The 19039-nt window shown below is 38.1% G+C and overlaps 1 protein-coding gene across 1 annotated transcript in view; it reads right to left on the bottom strand.

Moving 5' to 3' along the window:
* Positions 1–16084, bottom strand: part of LOC115434306 (receptor tyrosine-protein kinase erbB-4-like) — a 458688-nt gene extending 442604 nt beyond the window's left edge. Inside the window, exon 1 of the mRNA XM_030156187.1 lies at positions 15780–16084. Coding sequence (XP_030012047.1) covers positions 15780–15843 — 64 coding nt within the window. The 5' untranslated portion in view covers positions 15844–16084. The remainder of the gene's footprint in view (positions 1–15779) is intronic.
* Between the last annotated feature and the right edge of the window lie 2955 nt (positions 16085–19039).

The raw sequence follows: 19039 nt of genomic DNA, 5'->3' as shown, positions 1-19039 counted from the left end.
CAGACTAATTTGTCCCACTAGAGTTTTATAACGAGTCAAAAAAAATGTTCAGACTGCACAACTCACCAGAATCTTGTAATCGGACTCACTGCACATCAGAGTTCAGAGGTCAAACCATCATCTGGTAGATTTATGGTGATTCTTTTTATTCCTTCCTCAGCAGCAAAACAACATGTTACACAAACTTATACTGAAAACTCACATTGTGTGCAAGTAAAGGTAATACTATGAACCTATAGGTTTGTGCTGTGCTTAAAGAACCCTACAATCTCATACCTGAAGATTTTATAACAACTCAAGTTAAAACCTGATGCGATCTCAGTCATATTTCTGTGCACATACTTGTGTTTCTTTGGTTGACCGTCATATTAAAAGGAACACATCAGCTAATAGTCTACAGCAGGAGGACCTTTTTACAAACTCATTATTGCCAAAAATTGGTTCTAATAGCTGCCAATGGCTAATACTAGGCTTCTCAATAGAAAGTAATGACTCACTCCCACGTTTTTTGCAGGTAATTTTATTCTGTTCACAGACACAGGTTTATTTATGTATTTAGGTGAGTTAGTACAGTTACTAAGGAAGACAAAATCAAGTTGTTTTTTTTTTTTGCATGAAGAATTTAAAGTCAGCAAAGCTAGCAACAAAACGTAAGCGTTACTTTCACTGAATTTTGTCATTTCTACCTAATTTGGAAAATTAGCTTTTGTCGTGGTGGTGTAATTTTTAATTTTTCACATCATATACTAATATTAACTGATCCTTTTTACCTTCAAGACTTCCAACAAAAGACCCAATAACAAGTAAGTCAGGAATTGCAGTAACTTTAACAAATATTGGCATTTTAAAGCCACAGTTGTCATTTTCTATGATCTTCTAATTATCATGATTATTCAAATTTGCTGCTTCTTATAATCCTGAATCTAACGTAGGTGTTTGTACATATGATCAGGGTGGGACCATCTCCACCTCATTTTGGATTCAGACAAACTTTTTCTTCAGGGAAGTGGAATAACATCCTTTGACTGATCAGTATTATTTTCCTGTTTAAATCCATTTTTATTAATCTTTCAATCCATTACAACACCATTAACTAGTGATAGTTAGAACTAATCCCACTAATTTCTAAACCATCAGCAGTTTTAACTTAATAACTTTGTAATCACTACTTGTTCATAGGAACTAAAGCTGTTGCAGGATTTCATAGCTGTTGTCTTAACAGATTTGGACCTCAGTACATTTATTTGTATTACCACTTGATTTCAATTACAGAACTATTTGGAATAATTGTTTTTTCTATTCTATATAACACAGAGGGTCAACATGGGTTATCTTAAAGACTCAATCTTTTTTTCATTATTAGTAATCTGCTACTTATTTTGGCAATTAAAAGACCGAAGAATAAATCCTTTGATAAAACATCAGATAAGCGTAGAAAGAAAGTTTGCCAAACAAAAAAGGTGATAGAGATTCTAAAGTGGGTTCAATCATCATTTAGGCTAGTCACATATTTAGTTTACTGTCTGATTAAATCACCAAAAAGCATTACATTTCATTCCCAGAGATACAACTTGAAGTATTTTGCATGAAAAGTGACTTAAACTGCAACAGAATCTACACAAAGACAAAATCTGTCAGAAATGAACATTTTTCTCAAACTGTTACAAATTCATCCAAACTCCAGAGCATTCAACAGATGCCAACATAAACACAAATACGCTTTACTCATACACGAACACACACTTGGCTGCAGAAGTGTGCTGGTCATTATTTTGCCCTTGACAAAAAAAAAAAAAAAAAAAAAAAGCACTGCATGTCTTTTTGGGTCATACCACTGTTTTAATCCTGTGCAATTAGATCAACATGTAAAGACAGTGATGCTGCTGTAGATGCGGGTTTGTGTCCAACACCACACGAATGTTAGATTTTAATCCTTGAAACTGTCGCCTTTTTCTGCCATGATAGCAGCTGTAAAAACACAATAATCTCTTGTTTTCTTTTCTTTTTTTCATTATCGTGGGCAAATATTCAGGGGAAAAAAAAAAAAGAATTCCAGCAGAGAGATACAGACAGACTGGCAGACATAGCCCGATAGACACAAAGGCGCACATGCCTGAGCATACAGAGTATCAATCACACAAACACTCACACATGGGCGACACACACTCGACACACACTCACACAGTGCCAGACAGATTAAGGCCCTGATTAAGGCGGGTGTCGCATAAAAGTCTTGGAACAGTAAATATCCTTAATTTGTAGTGTAATTAACCAGATTAGCTGCCGTGAATATTTTTACTAGGATTAGCGCATGCACACAATTCAGCAGGCGGGCTTGACTTCACACACACACACACACACACACACACACACACACACACTAACATATAATACTAATGGAAAAACATCCACAGTAGCGGAATGTTTCAGCCAGAACCAGAACACACAGATGGAGACGGAGACGGAGCTGGGGGTGGAAAAGTTTAGCGACGAGAGCGCGAACGGAGGTGAAACGTACGTCTACGGGGTTACGGTTCAACTGCCTGATCGACACGTGCTCAGATGAGGGATTAGAGAGCGGCGATTATTTCTCCTTTCACAGACTTTCATTAAAATGCCAGTCTTTGTCAAGGTTACACAGAGGGGTGGGGGTGGCGGGGGAGAAAATTCTATTGTGATTCAAATGCCCTCTATTGTGCCATGCGGAGGTAGAACAGAAAGCAGAGGGAAGCAAGTGAAAGACGGAATACGAAGTTCAAGAAAAAGCCCAGGCCCGTCGTGAAAGGATGGGAGTCGATGGCACTTGATCCTGCTTTGCCAAAGAAGTTCTGCCAATCAAAGGGAAGCTGAACGCTGTCCCACTTCCTGTCTTGGCCTCAGGCCTGAGCGCAGCACTACAAATATATGCCCGAAGCCAACACAAACACACCAACGGATGCATATGCTCATATACATCCTTGAACACAGCACGGATCATGCGCTGATTCCTTAAGCCTTTATCGCAATCCATAAACCCATATGCTTACATCATCAAAACAGTCTCATTATTTGGATTCCTTTTGATAATTAACACTACAGTAAGTATCATGGCTGCATTAAAGTATCTCAAGTCAACAAGGCTTATGCAACATATTTAAACTTTGTTAAATCAAATGATCCAACAATGTTGAAATTCAAACAAATCAATACTTCTATTGAATGAAATGGCCTGTCTCAATTTCATTATAATAAAATAAACAAGTGGTGCCAAGCACAACAAACCCCACCCCTCATATGTATTGTAGCTTGTTTTGGCATCGATCCATCTGACGTCATCATGTCTATGTGTTTGCTGATGTCAGCATATCTGGGTGTGTCCTGATATAATCATGTCACGTTTTTACAGAATGAGTGTATTAGGAATGACGAATTTATGGATGCTTTAATTTGACTGATTTCCCTACACTTTATAATGGTGGATTACCACAATGTTGGGAAAAAAAAAAAAAAAAAGGTTCCCAAAAGGTGAAAAAATACATACAAGTTAGCTTTATGTCAGAGTGATGAACAACAATTGCCTCTATGTATTTGCAAAGTTTGAAGTAAATTGAAACAAAATGGATGTTTTTATTGACGTGAAATTTTGGTCATTATAAGTAAATGGAAGAAGAAAAAAGATTTTGAAAATTCATTAAAAATTGAAAGTTTGACCTACTTTTCCCAAAATGTAATGACATCTAGTCTAGGTCCCTGGCAATCTACAAACCAAATTTGGTGTTAATTCAACCAATAGTTTTCCTGCTGGAGTGTTAACAAACAAACTGAACCAACAACAATACCCCTTGCCTCCCCTTTGGGGGACAGGGTAATGAACACCAAGATGGCCTCTGTCCAGGTTACTGATGAAAACAAATCCCATGATCCCATGCACCTGCACAACATCTAATACTAATTATTACAAACTGTGTGTTTAATGGATCAGATGTTAGATCTGTTGTAAGTGGTCCAGTAACAAACACTCAGAAGGTTTAATGTGATTCATCATCTTTTCGCACCCTTGTTAGCACACTTTAGTTGTCATTTTGATGTACAGCTCCTAACTTTATAGTTCTGTGTCTCTAAAACTAGTGGACATTTTCTGTATAGCAAAAGACAATTCATTAGCCTAATAGCATCATTGCCCAAGTCAAATTTTGGGCCAAATTGTGATATCTGCATAACTTTGCTCTCCTAACACTGCTGCTTCATTTTACATCACTGGCTATGATCTGGAAAAAATATGACTTAAGCATTTATGCCATGAGGCTAACTATATACAAGAAGCTTAAGAGTCAAATATTGTTCACTTTCACTACTTTACTCTCAACTTCAGGTATGTTTCCAGCTTTAGCAGTTGTGAGTATACATAGCTCAAGTAAAACTCGTTATCGGCTCAAACTGAAACATATAATAACTGGTGACAGCAGCACATTATTCAGTACATTAAGAACCAGACATTTTTAGCATGTGTTGGTATGGACACCAAAAACAGAAAGAATATTCTACTCATATAAATGTAAAACTACAAATACAAACTAAAGTTGGTCTCAAAATGAGCAAATATACAACATGAACTTTAGCTCTCATATATGTCTGACCTTACTATTACCTTTGTTTCCAGTCACACTTGGCAAAAAAAAAACAACAAAAAAAAAACAAATAAAACAAAATCTGCTGAAGAGGCAGATTTTCCCCCATTTGCACATTGAAATATCTAAAAATATCCAAAAGTGTGTTGAAAATTTGGCTAACTTGTGTACTTTTGTCAAATCTTTCAAGCAATATTCAAATTTAGCGATACAGTCCATTTCATTTGGTAGTATGTACAGGTATAGTGCCATATCTCCTTTACTAAGTTTGATGCTAACTTTACTTATGGCTATTTCATTAGAATATGACTCATGTGAATGTGAATATATGCCTCATCTGTCAATGGCAGCCGTGGGGGAAACAACAACTCCCATGATGCCACATTATTACTTGTGCATGATTCATAATGTTGATTTAGAGATCCCTCGCCACAAAAAGTGGCCCAAATAAAGTAGAGTAAATATTTGTGAATAATTTCCAAATTGATGCTAAACATATGAAGAAAAAATACATAGGCCAATATAGTGGTTCCACTTCACAGAAAGAAGGTTCTGGATTTGACTGAGCCGAACCAGAGCCTTTGTGTGTTGAGTTTACCTATTCTCTTGGCATCATGTGGGATTCCTGTGGTTTCCCCTGCCATAAAAAACAATTTCGTATAGGTTCATTCTCCTGTCAGTGCAGCTTTAATGGTAGCTCACTGTTCCTAATGTGTGCTAATGCTAATGCTAATGCTAAGTACTGTGTGTGCATTAGGATGGGTAAAGTGCTGATACTGAATTTATCTATGTGGAAAATAAAACAAGTTATCCTTAGTCTCAACTTTAAAACATGTGAGTGCTGCATGGCCAAAAATATGCTGGAATGTCTTTCAGAAGGTGAAGGTGTGTAATGGACACTTTATGGCAAACAAGGTCAAAGTTGAACTACATTTAACCCTTTCATGCATGAATTATGAGAACCTTAATCATGACCCCCCCCCCCCCCCCCCATTTTAATTCCTCTTTAGGCATGAAGAAAAAATAAAAAATAAAAAAAATAAATAATGCAATTGACAGCTTTTTATGAACCCATTTTTCATGGAGTTGCAAAAATGTCCACTCAAATGGATATGATGCGTTTAATTTTTGAAGCCAAGACATGTGTATTTACTGGTATACTGTGAAAACTATGAAATATAAACCCTTTTAATGCTGCTAATCTGATGTTTTCTCATATTTAAACATACTCTAATACTAGCTATTACTCACTTCATGGGGATAATATGCTAAAATAGCCATTTTGTTACAGAAAAAATGATAATTACAGTCTAATAATAACAATTGATTTACACTCAAACGTGTTACTGCAGATCAGGTTTATCAAGAACAGCAAAGTTACATGATGCATAAGTGTCCACTGTGTTGGCTGATATGGAACTAAAACAGCAAAACCCATGAATACACAAGAGAAGAGCAGTAGAATTGCTGTCCACTGTAGTGACCACTATGCATGAAAGGGTTAATACAAAGTATATAGTGTCACTGTGCCCATAAGACAATAACTTCACCATGTGAAACGTAATGTAATACAGATAACACCAGCTTACAACAGACAATCATAATTTGTAGGAAACTATTTGGCCAGAATTAGAAACAATAACCTCAATTATCATCACTGAAGTACTTCAAACAAATGGTTTTCCAAATATGAAGCCACGCTCTCTGCACTGGAAATGACAGCACATGCACCGAAATGCAAGAATGTGTGTAAACATGTAACTGACAATGTGAGTGGTGTATGAAGGAGCAGCCGACAGCATGTTGTCCGCTGAACAAATTGGGTGTCATAATTAAAGGGGGAGAAAATGAGCTGTTTTCCATTCTGGCCGTGTGCACAGTGACAGGACTCACACAACAACACGCATACGGCTAATGAAAGAAGGAAGACAAGTTTATGTGTGTGTGTGTGTGTGTGTGTGTGGGAGTGGTGAAAGACAGATGAACCAGTGCAGGGAAATCAAACAGGAACACAATAAGAGATGTTAATGGATGAGAACAGGCAGAAGACAAGGTGTGGGGAGGAGGACGGAGGGGGGCAGATAAGGAAGCTGAAACATTGGAACACTGGAAATAGAGCTAATAAAATAACTAGAGGCTTTCTTAAGTCCAAATGCAGGATGGGAAGTGTGTTTTCCATGCTCAATGCTGCGAATACGTGCATGTGTGTGCTTGTAGGAAGCCCCTCAGACGCAGGATGGAGGCATTTGTCTCTGAGTGGAATTACAAGTGGCGGGCTGAACAAACCCTCCAGTGGTCTAGAAGAAACAGAAGACAGAGTGGGAAAAAAAAGATTCCTCTGTCTTTCCTGTCCTTTCTTTTCCTCAGCTATGCCTCCCTTTTCTCACACAGAAAGAGCACAAACCACTAGGAGTAAATTCAAGGCTTGTACTTGGAGCAAACAATGAGGAAACATTAGGCTGCCTTGTAATAAAAAGACCCTCGCCTGGCTTGAACTCAGTCTGACTTTTTTGTTTTCTCAACTTCACCTTATTTCAGAGAATAAAAAGGGTGAAGTGAACCTCGACCTTGAAATTCTTCAGTAGAAAACTTTGCCTTTAAGCTGACCATCGAGGAAGATCAAGAAGGTCGACAGTGCTCACTGTCGGTTTTCTGTTCTCATTTCAGTTCCCAGACCAAGAAGGAGACCGAGTCAAAACCAGACCATTAACCCAGCAAGAACACTGTGTTTTGAAAAATAGTAACACTTTTTAACCCTTAAAGCTGGCCGCGGCTCAGGAGGTAGAGCGGGTCATCCAATAACCGAAGAGTTGGCAGTTCAAATACCGCTCTGTCCTAGTCATGCGCTGTTGTGTCCTTGGGCAAGACACTTCACCCTCCTTCCCTCCAGTGCTGCTACTCACACTGGTGTATGAATGCATATGAATGTTCGGAGGTAGTCGGAGGGGCGTAGGCGCGAATTGGCAGCCACGCTTCCGCCAGCCTGCCCCAGGGCAGCCGTAGATACATATGTATGTTAGTACATACATATGTAGTTTACCACCACCAGAGTGTGAACGTGTGAGTGAATGAATAATGGATCCACTGTACGCATTTTGAGTATGCGTTCATAGAAAACCCAGAATTATTTTCATAGTGATTTCTCCCCTTCTAACCTTTCCAGAGTGATTTATCACCTTTTATTATTTTATCCCCTGTATTTTTCAGTGAAAATTAGGTATTTTCCTACATTTAATTTACTGATCATGTTGATATTCATTCAAACACAAAGTAAATTCAAAGGCTATTATATGAAAACTGTGAAAACACATAATTAACTGAACATAAAAAACATGTCCAACCACTGCCATTTTTCAAGCTACATGGGTTTTACTAGTGAATCAATGCTCAATCAATGCAACATGACAATGTTTTCATGTTCACTACGGAGCCTCTGAATGTCCAAATGGGTCACATCTGGTGCTGCTGAAAAGCTGAGAAATGGCATTTTACCTCAATTATTTGCTTGTATTAACAAAATTAGAGGCAAAGTTATTAAACATTTTAAACCAGTAGTTGTTTTTGGTTGGTAGCAGCTGTTTAGATCTCAACATAAGATTTGGTTGAGATTTTTAAATACTTTCAGTAAAAGTTCAGTTACAGATAATAAACACACAATCTAAGTCAAAGGAATTTATACAGCAAGTAAAAAAAATCAATCTATAATTAAATCTGGATCACTGAGCATCAACCTCACCATGAAAAAAATCTGAGCAGTTAGGTGCAATTTTTATTTTATAAGCTATTATCAGCAAAGTCAGCAATTCCAGTTGAGAAGCCTAATATTTGTTGTTGGACGCCATCTGAGCACAGTTCAGCCAATAGCAGCAGATTGAAAAATGTAGAATCAGCAACAATTCACTCATGTAGAGTCAAGGTATTGGTTGCATTTGAAGCAGAAAGGTTTTTATGAAATCACAGTGTCAATGTTAAATCCATCAGACATGCACCGGACGTTTAGAACAGTGGCTTTGTTGTGGTACTCAAGGTCCATCTTTGACAACTTTCCCCACACTACAGTGTGGTCTTCAGACCACCGCTTGGTGACTGCAGACCACACAAACACAGATAATAGTAAAAATGCTGAATATCGCATGAGACAATGACACGTGCCCATAAGAGCGTAATGTTTTCTATGTGAGTGAGTGAGATCTCAGTCCTCCTGAAAAAAGGACATCTGTGCCAGGCTTCAGCCTCCGACTGGCCAATCTAACTCACACTAGGAGTTGGCACCGGACGCCTCGGAACAACCAAAGCCAATCCTGCTCATCATTAGGCAGCAAAGGCACGGAGGTTCAGAAGTCCGCCGTGCCAAACACACAAACATGGAGCCAGAGAAAAGAGAAGGACTAGAAGCTCTGGGATGATTACAGAGGCCAATAAAGCTGCTATTTTGCACCCAACTTCATCTGAGGGAAAAAAAGAAGCCTTGGATGTTTTCCTTCCCATGCTGTGCAGTTGTGATTTTGCATGTAAATATTTGGGCGGTTTGCAAACTCAAAGAACAGAAGCCCCTCTGTACAGCCGGCAAGCAAACAAAATGTCAAGCAAACAAGCTCGTGACGTCGCCGGATCGCTTTCGAATGCATGGGAAGAGAAATGTAGGAGACAAAAGACATCAAGACAGAACAGCGTCATCTTTGTTCCGGCCTGTGCAGATAATAATCTGAGCACTGATTCAGACAGCGGTGAGTACCATGAGAGGTAGTGTACTGCTGTCTCAGGCCTCAGAAAAGCGTTCCATCACCCCACGCGTCACATAGTCATTTGTAAGGCTTCCCTTACGGCCCGCTGAGACTGTCCGGCCATGACAGAGGAAGCAAATAACAGCCCACACCTCAATGTCACCCTCACTGAACTGCAATTATTATTCTTTTGTGCAAAAGCCATACTTTATTTTCCCTTTCGTGTCTCTTTTACCAGGTGAAGACTGGTAGTGATGTATGATACTGGAACAAAACTGACACTGCAATATTTGTTTTTTTCTGCAATATATTACAGTATGAAAAAGTACAAACAATTTGGCTAAAATAGCTCTATCTGGAAAGAATAAAACACTTTAGAATAAGTGGAGGAGTGCAATGCCTTTGTACTCTTGAGAGCAAACCGCCCTTTCTTTGATTTTAATGGTTTTAATAATGGTTCAACACAATAAACCTGAACTGAAGTGATTTTAAAGGAATTTTGGTCATTTTATACACAGTTTTTTTCAGTCAACATCATCTTGCCTGGCTATTGTTCAGGTTGTGGTTAATAACTAATGGGGGGTAGGGGGGCTTCATTGATAAACTGATCAAGGATGATTGTGATTGGTGGATTCCTTTGCAAGTCAAGATAGTGTAAAATCACCTGAAAATAGTAGTTACTGAGTTTGTTGACACAAAATAAGTTTTTCTTCCACAGAGTTGGTCATTTTTGTAAAATACTTGAGAATGGATTACGATTTTCTTTTTTCCATTTTACAGCAGGTGACATACAGCATTACAGTACACTACCGCCACCTAGAGAGTTCATGTAACTAACTAAAACATGCCAAAAACAGTCAAAACATTTTTAACGGAGGCCTGTCATACTTTTTGCTGCTAAAATAGGCGGGTAGAATGAGTGATATTGCAATCTGAAACTTCACCACTAGATGTCCCTACAGATTCCTGAACATTTAAATCGAAGTTTACATCCATGGATTGTTTTGGACGTAATTACAGCTCCACAAAAGTGAAGCCAAACCCATTCCGTCGCCCCCTGGTGTCTGGTTGTAGTATAGGCCATAAACCCCATCTCCACAGTGTTAGCCAATAGGATATTCAATGCATGTTCAGTTTTTTCTACGCATTTCAAAGTTTATTGTCATTGTCATTTTTCTGATGGATGACGGACCACTACAATAACCAATCCCTATCAAGAATCGCTCAGACGTAGGAGGGAAATGAAGCTGGTAGCCGGTCTATGGATGTGACTACGGCAAGAAAACAGTATGTTATGCAGCCATTTTAAATGCATAGGAAGTGTACAAATGAGTGCATGTTTGAGTAACATCCAGCACAAATCCTGGCATGGGCAGACGCTTGGCAGATATCAAGTTATGATAGCAATGTTGACTAATTTAGAGCAAGATTGAATTCCTTCACCCCCCCCTCATCTCTCATGCTGTCAAATAAAGGGCTTGCGGTCTAGACTGATGCTATCAAAAAAAGCTTAATTAGCTTGTAATAAATTCTCATTTCCGCCGGTCTTCTACAAAGCCTCGGCCAGCTCCGTAGCTCCGTGTGCGCCAGCTGACGAACGCCCGGTAATTTGATACTGGCATTCAGCGGGTCCCCTACCACCGCCCCTTCTCCCCCGGCCATTTCACAGGAGAGCACGTCTTTAAATGTCACCCAAAACACACACACACACATGCGGCATTTGTCATACACACTCAAGAGCTGGAGCGATTACAATGTTTGAGCCATTTGTTGCGGCCAGCAGACAAACACACAGAGGATGATGAAATAGCTGGTTTGAGATCTGTGTAAAAAGGTGCACAGCTGCTTTTTTTACCTAAATGTGGCAAATTGTCCCTGCCAGGCTGTGCAAAGAAATCAGTTATTCAGAGAGCAGCAGTTTGATGATGTGTCATTTCTGTGTGCCTGTTCTGCTCAAGACATTCTGCAAGTATCTCAAGCTGAAAAACCTGACACCTGGAAGCCTGTTTTAACCAAATACATCCTCCACTCTAGAACACCAGCAGGAGAAATCAAATTAAAATCACAAGGCTCAACTTTTCTTCTCTCGGTTTTTGTCAGTGGATAAAATCATGGACTTAAGAACGAGTCAGAATATTAATAAAATCACATCCTCTTCATTTTCTAACTTTTTCAGTGGTCATGAAAAGCAAAAATTACCACGACCTCCTACTAAAACCTAAACTCGAAGCAGCCAGAGAAACAATCTAAAAGTCCAACTTTTCCTTATTAGATCAAATCTTGGATTGTTTAAATGCGTCAACATTAAAACCCTCTGTGTTCATCCCTCTACTATTACTTCTAATTCTCCAGCATCAGCGGACCATCCTTCCAAGCATGGAAATCTGGCTTGGAAAAAATTGGCCGGGGGCTGAATTGATCGGATTTTGTGTGTCGTTTTCTTTTCCAAGACTTGTGATTTATTATTTTTTTTGCTTGAGAACAAAATCTCCCTGGCATGTACACAGTTGACAAGTGCCATCACGATTTTCATTAATAATTTTTTAATAATAAAAAATATGAGCAATTTTTAATACAATAAAGAGAGAAAGGAAAAAGAATATATGAGAGAAAGAGGTTACACAATTCAACAATGGAATATATTACCTAAACTAATTCAAAATAAGTTTTAATAAAGTTGCGGAATCTATCAAGATCATTCCATTGATGGCAAGTCCATAAAGTCCATAAGCCACTTCTCTTTGTTTCACTGTGTATCTGACATGAAAACCACCTCTAGGCAGTGATTCTTATTTTCTTGACCTTCTACTGGTAAGTGATTAATGAATTAGCTGTCAAACACTAAGTAATCCATCCTTATTTTAAGAAAAACTGATTTTCTGGTTCTTTTACCCTTGTGTAGAGCTGGGCAATATGGTCAAACAACTAAATCTCCATGTTTTTCCAATGATATAGATAATTTACAACTTTGTTTTTTGGCTCTAAAAGCTGAAGAGAAAGTGTCACTGCAAAACACTCTTTACTCATGACACTTCATATGTGACAAGAATCAAACAGGTTGCCCTTGGAATTTTAGATGCTCGAAAAAGTTTCACAGGTTTAACTGCAAATTTACGATTTCAGCATTTTTCATAATTTTCAGAGGGCAAAACCTCGAATGATGGACTTGAGTAAATTTGTACTGATTGAAACTTCACTTGTAAAAAGTGTCAAAGTCTCTACAAAGTAACCGTCCTAAATCTATAACTCCAGCTCCTTTTCAACTCCTCAAACCTGACACAAACAGAAGAGATTCTCCATCGAACTGCATTTCGTTCAATGCTGTAATGTAGCAATGTTTATACTCTGAAACAGTCATGATCGTGTTATAATTTAATTTGGACGCTGCTTTCAGAGGTAGTAGAGACACTAAATTTCTTCCCTTTCATTTTTTGCCTTTTAAGTGTGGCTTATTTCATGGGTCTATGTCATTAGGAAGTCATAACCTCACAACAGATAATACTTTAAGGTATGAATACAGCAGCTCACACTGCTACTTTGACCTCTTAACATCCAACAGGTCACTAGTGACACATTTAGACTTAGGCTTAAGTTTATATTTGAACCATGATGTCATTTCAATCATGTTTCAGCCACATTTTAACCCTTAAAGTAGTAGAACTTTTATTTTTTGCATTTCTACCCTGTTCTTTTCATTCACATTCAGGAGGATCCACTTCATTTGAGTTACCTTTTAAAAAAACCCTACTACTATAAGAACTCACAGCAGGAAAAATTTTACTAAACAAAAGCTAAACTAAATCTCTCTACATCTACCCATTCCTAGCACTTTATTATTTTACTATTCTCTACATTTTTCAGTAAAGAATATGTATTTTTATATATATATATATATATATATATATATATATATATATATATATATATATTGTTAGCAGACCTTGTAGATGTTCACAAAACTAAAAAAATAAGGTTATTATATCACAACAGAGAAAACTAATTAAAACTCAGTATCAATAACTGAACCTAAAAACCAGCATCTACATTGGTTTTCTTGAGGAATCAACACATATTCACATTCACTACACAGTCTCTGCACTGTAAGCCCAGATAAGTAGTTTACTGAAAAAAAAAAAACATTTTTGAAAAGTGGTTACCTTAAAAAAATTAAGTAATGATTAATGAACTTTTTTAGGTACATTTAACTTAAAATCTTAGTTAAATGTAAGTTAAATGTACTTAAAAAGCTCATTAATCATTACTTAATCTTTTTTTTAAGGCACTTTTCCCATTTTTTTTTTAAAGTAAACTCTACTTATCCTGGCTTACAGTCTGAACGTCCAAATGAGACACACCTGATGCCGCTGTAAAGCTAAGAAACTGCCCTTTACCTGGATTACTGAACTGAAATGCTAGCATTAGTGGTTCCAAAGTTATTGAGTATTTTGTAACTTGTAGAAGCAGGTGACTGGTGAGGATCCTAGGCAATTTTCCTGTTATAACTTTAACCTAGATGACATGAGTGGATCTTGTAAAGGTTACACACACTAACTGTACTCCTGGCATCTGAGGCTTCATTAAAATCATGTTAAAATGTACGTTAACATGCAGAAGGTGCCTTTAAAGGATGCAAGACACACTCTCTCACGCTGCCAACAGTCATCAATCAGTCTCAGTGTGAACACCTCTATGCCTGGCGCACATGTTGTCATAGAGTACAACGCACATACACACACACACACACACGGGCTGAGTGTATGTATCTTGGCGGAGCGGCTGACTGGAGGGAATGCTGCAGACATTTGTCTCTCAGCAGGAGCGCACAGACAAATTCAATCACCATGTTAAACACCAGTGAAATGAACATCCCTGGCCTTGACTTACTTGTTACCTGCTCAGACTTTGAATATGATTGATACACGGGGCGTTAAAAGCTGAATTGTTCAAGAGAGATTAAGTGGAAAGTGTGGAGATTAGACGAGAAGTGAACAGATAGTGCACAAATACCCCCACACACACACCCCCCACACACACACACACACATATATACAACACAATGAACTTCCCAAGAGGCATAGCTGAGATTCTTGGCCAGAATTTGCATTACAAATATCTTGCATGGGAGCGTATGCATGGAGAATAAATAAACTGAGTGAGGGTGCCACTTTTCTCCCCATTCATCCGTGCATCCATCCACTCCTGTTTAATAGGCAGCATTCACACAAGGGCAGCAGGGGAGTGGGACAAACCACTCTAAAACACTGAAAAAAATAGACGTCTCCTTCCTTGGAGGCATAAAAAAGGAATCCCAGAATCTCTGAACACCCATCCACAAACTCTCACTTTCCTTCCGCTTCTTTTTTCCATTTGCTCAAGCTTGAGTTTTATCAAAATTAGACAATTGGGTGCAGATAATACAAGATTAAGTCCTTATGGAAGTTTAAAAAGCTCTAGTTCTTAACATATTTGTACTCATTTCAATAAATAGTCAGGGTGATGTTGATGAAAATCTGCATCTGCTAAGCAAAATATCACACAGCAAGTGGTTAAACCTCAAATCTAACATGTTCCACCCTGGAGAAGTAAATATCCCCAGCTAAACTATCAACAAATCTCCTACAGGGATGCTAATAAAAACACTATTACGTACAATTGAGTGCCACGGACACATTACATGTCTTTATGAGAACACTGCTGAAATATTCAAGTGATTTTCGTCCAGGGACACACGCACACACACACACACACACACACACACACACACACAGACCACAGGGGTCCCAGTGATGAAAGCGAGATGTGTTTTCCACGCAGCCTGTACAAGGCATCTCTCAGTATATCTGCTGCATCTAAATTATTAAAAAAAAAAAAAAAAACAGTAAGGAATAAAATAAAATTAAAAAAAATAAAATAAAAAAAACTGTGCCACTGGTGCAACTGGGGATCAATTCATTTGGAATGAACTCAAACAGCCTCGGTGGTTGGTCTATAAGCGTCAGTTTAAAGGGATTAAATTAAAAATGATGGCGCATTCATTCATATTTAGGCTGCGCTTATGCAAGAAAGAGACTGGCTGCGTTGAAGTGAAGTTTAATTGATTTTTTTTTTTTTTTTTTACTATAGATTGGAAATAGCGGAGCAAATATTAAAACTAAAAATGTCCTATGATGCGTCTTTTAAGTTTAAAGATGTGCCGGTAAATGCGGGCAGTTTTTACGCAGACTCCTAATTTACTGCAGGTGTGCGTAAATCAGCATCAGTCTGCGTGGATGTGAAGTTGGGTTAAGTTTGGACCAGTGGCACAGAGCGCATATCCGACAGGCGCGGGACTAAAATCTCAGTGGAACCTCGCGCGTTCCATTCTGGCTCCGTGGACAATATTTGCGCGTGTAAATAGGTGTTAAAGGTGCGTGTATCCGGACTTGGTGAGTGGTTTGTGAAGTCTCACCTGACTGCGCCGCACCAGATCCGATCACCAGCAGAGTGACGAGGACGCAAGCGGCGAACTTCATCTTGAAACGCTTGTCTTGTTAACTCCAGATAACTCACATGTCCAATTAAGATATCCTCGTTTTCACATAAGGACAAAAAAAAGGAAAAAAAGAAAAGGAGAATAAACAACCAGGAACGTCGGAGTCTTCTTCTTTTGCGTCTGGAACACCGGCCGGAGTTGTCCGCGCGCACCTTCCAAATCCGCGAGAGCTTTTTACGCAGCGCTTGTTGTGTTTGTTTATTGTTTCCCAGACCAGTGTTTAGGTCTGTTTCCACCGCGGATACTCTGGGCCATTTACTCCTCACACTGCCATAGCGCCGGTGGCTGGGAGGAGGAGGAGGAGGAGGGGGGGGGGGGGGGGGGCGGATGGATGGAGGGGGGTATGGTGAGCGAGAGTTAGGGTGGGCGTCCAGAACACGCCTCTTTAATGTGATGGACATCTCTTTCAGCCAATTAAACCAGCCATCAGGATAAGATTAGGTGCGTTTAGAGCTTTTTTTTTTTTTTTTTAAATCCGCCCACCCCACTTATCACCTCTCCTGATTGGATAATAGGCTTGTTTGCTGCTGTCAATACATACACCTGTCAGGACCAGATTTTGTTGTACTGTTCAGGGGTGGATGGTGTGAAGTCCAAATATATACACATGCACCAGGAGAACAGAAAATCAACATGATTTAATGTCACATTTATTTGGCTGATATATTGTATAGCATCATAAAAGCTAAAGTTTTTAAGCCTCCTCCAGGTCATAGGTCACGCATCTAGGGTGGCATTTAAGTCATGTTAAAAATAGTATGGTTTAGGTTGTATTTTAACCATAAATATTAAAATAGGAAGTTGAATGTGTATATATTAGCCAACTGAAAGACCCGGTACTACTTTAGTAGAAGTTCCCAAATGATTTTTCCTCCATATTTAACTTTTCTTAAGTAATTTATCACAATTTATTGTAATATTATCCTCTTTATTTTGACTTTTTTCACTTTAGATCATGTATTTTTCTGTATTTACTTTATCACATAGGTGTTCATTAAATCTCAGAGTAAACAGAAAGATTATATAAAAACGGAGAAAACGGAAGAAAAAGTGACTTTCAATAAAATATATCATTAACTCAACATAAAACAAGCATCTCCATCCACTGTTATTTATCAGACTCCATGGGTTTTACTGGTGAATCAGTGTTGTAGAAGATGACTGTGTTTCCACGTCCAAATGGGCCATATCTGACCAGGAAAAGATGACAAACTATATTTTACACCAATTGTTTACATATATTGATAGGATTAGTGGATCAGCAGGTAATCAATCTTTTAGATCAGTAGATGGTTTAGGTCAGTATTGGGTGTTTGGGCCTTTAGGGGTAGGGTTGCATGAAAAGGACATAAAGGTTGCCACTGAAATAAGTATGTTCATTAGTTTGTTTCTTCTGGTGTAACCTCTGAAAAGTTTCCATCCTGTGCACATATCCCCCAGCAGCAGAAGCCGCAGCTACAGCCTATAAACTTTGATAGTGATCGTCTCGCGGGCTGCAGCGGTGAACGGAATGGCTGTAGAAGTATACTACCATTTTCAGGGCCGCTCATTTTACAAGCCAGTAGGAGCCTTGTACACCACCCCAACACCATCCACTCCTCTGTTCTGCTCCCCTGGCCTGGTTTGTGGACCTATGCAAGAGCCGTGAAACAGGACAGGGGTAAAAAATCAGCGAGGACAAAATGATATTGATTTGTGATCTGTGTCAGATGAGAAAACTGGGATATGACTGGTTGTATTTGGAAAATGCCCTCACAGCTCCATAGACAGTGCAGGATGAGATGAGGCTCATTTAGTGTACTCTGCTGCCCTCTAGTGGATTTTAGGAGGAACTATATTTTATTATGGGATCGTGATGTCAGTTCTGTTTTAATTGGCTTATTTAACAGGGCCAGTGCACATGAATAAACATTGCTGTAAAATGCAGTAGATTTAATGGAGAGGCTATTTTTTATAAAGTTCCTGGATGTCTCCCTGATGAGTTAGTTACTTAGATCTTGTTGAAGATACAAACAAAAAGGAAAAATAGGAGATGATGCTAATGAATTCAAGACAAACAGGACAATGAAAAGAAACATAAATGTAACTGGGGATATGGTGCAAATAAAAGTAGATTGTTCTGCATTGGTAGACACTGGGGAAAACATGGAAAACAGATGCACAGGCTCAAAAACAAACAGTTCACTTTCATATGAAGTCAGTGTCTATTTGTATATTGATATGGTTTTAATACACTTGTGGTACTCGAAAATTAAAATACACATACATAGGCACATATTAGAAGTCAACTGATATAATAACAACAGTTTGGAGCAATAAAATCAAATCAAATTAATCTGTCGCAAAAATGCTGACTGGGATTTTCTATTCAAATATGTTAATATGTGAATACTATATACAGGTTAGTTGCTTGATTAAATATAATATTATTGAGGGATGTGATATTCTAACAAGAAATACATCTAAACAAACATAAATACGAGAAATTTAATGAAAACAGCTGAGGAAAACTGTCATATAGATACAGAATGCAGATATGTCATGGTCATTGGTGGAATAGAGTGAACATATGTTTCTCTTTGTAATGTTTAGTTGTTACTTCTTTCTAAGAGCTGCACAGGTTTCCTGTTGTGCATAAAGAGCACTTGGTAGCATGGTGAGTTAACTTACCTTTATGTGTAATTGTAGAGAAGACAAAGAACCTACAGTCCAATATATTACAAGAAAATACATGTATAACTAAGTATAAAATTCTAAAATATAGCAAATAATACAAATTACAGTGAGTGGTTGCATGGACAATCATGCACAGTATACACATCACAGAACACAATAGAACAATAATAAAAAAGTTTACAAGTATTTTTTGAATCCATATATATATATATATATATATATATATATATATATATATATATATATATATATATATATATATAGAGAGAGAGAGAGAGAGAGAGAGAGAGAGAGAGAGAGAGAGAGAGAGAGATAGATAGATAGATAGCTATAGATATATATATAGATATAGATATATATATATATAGATAGATAGATAGATAGATAGACAGACAGACAGACAGACAGACAGACAGACAGACAGATAGATAGATAGATAGATAGATAGATAGATAGATAGATAGATAGATAGATAGATAGATAGATAGATAGATAGATAG

The sequence above is a fragment of the Sphaeramia orbicularis genome, chromosome 2 (genome assembly GCF_902148855.1).
Source record: "Sphaeramia orbicularis chromosome 2, fSphaOr1.1, whole genome shotgun sequence".
NCBI classification, from domain to species: domain Eukaryota; kingdom Metazoa; phylum Chordata; class Actinopteri; order Kurtiformes; family Apogonidae; genus Sphaeramia; species Sphaeramia orbicularis.
The sequence above is the reverse complement of the archived record's forward strand: the minus strand, read 5'-3'. Positions and strand labels throughout refer to the sequence as shown.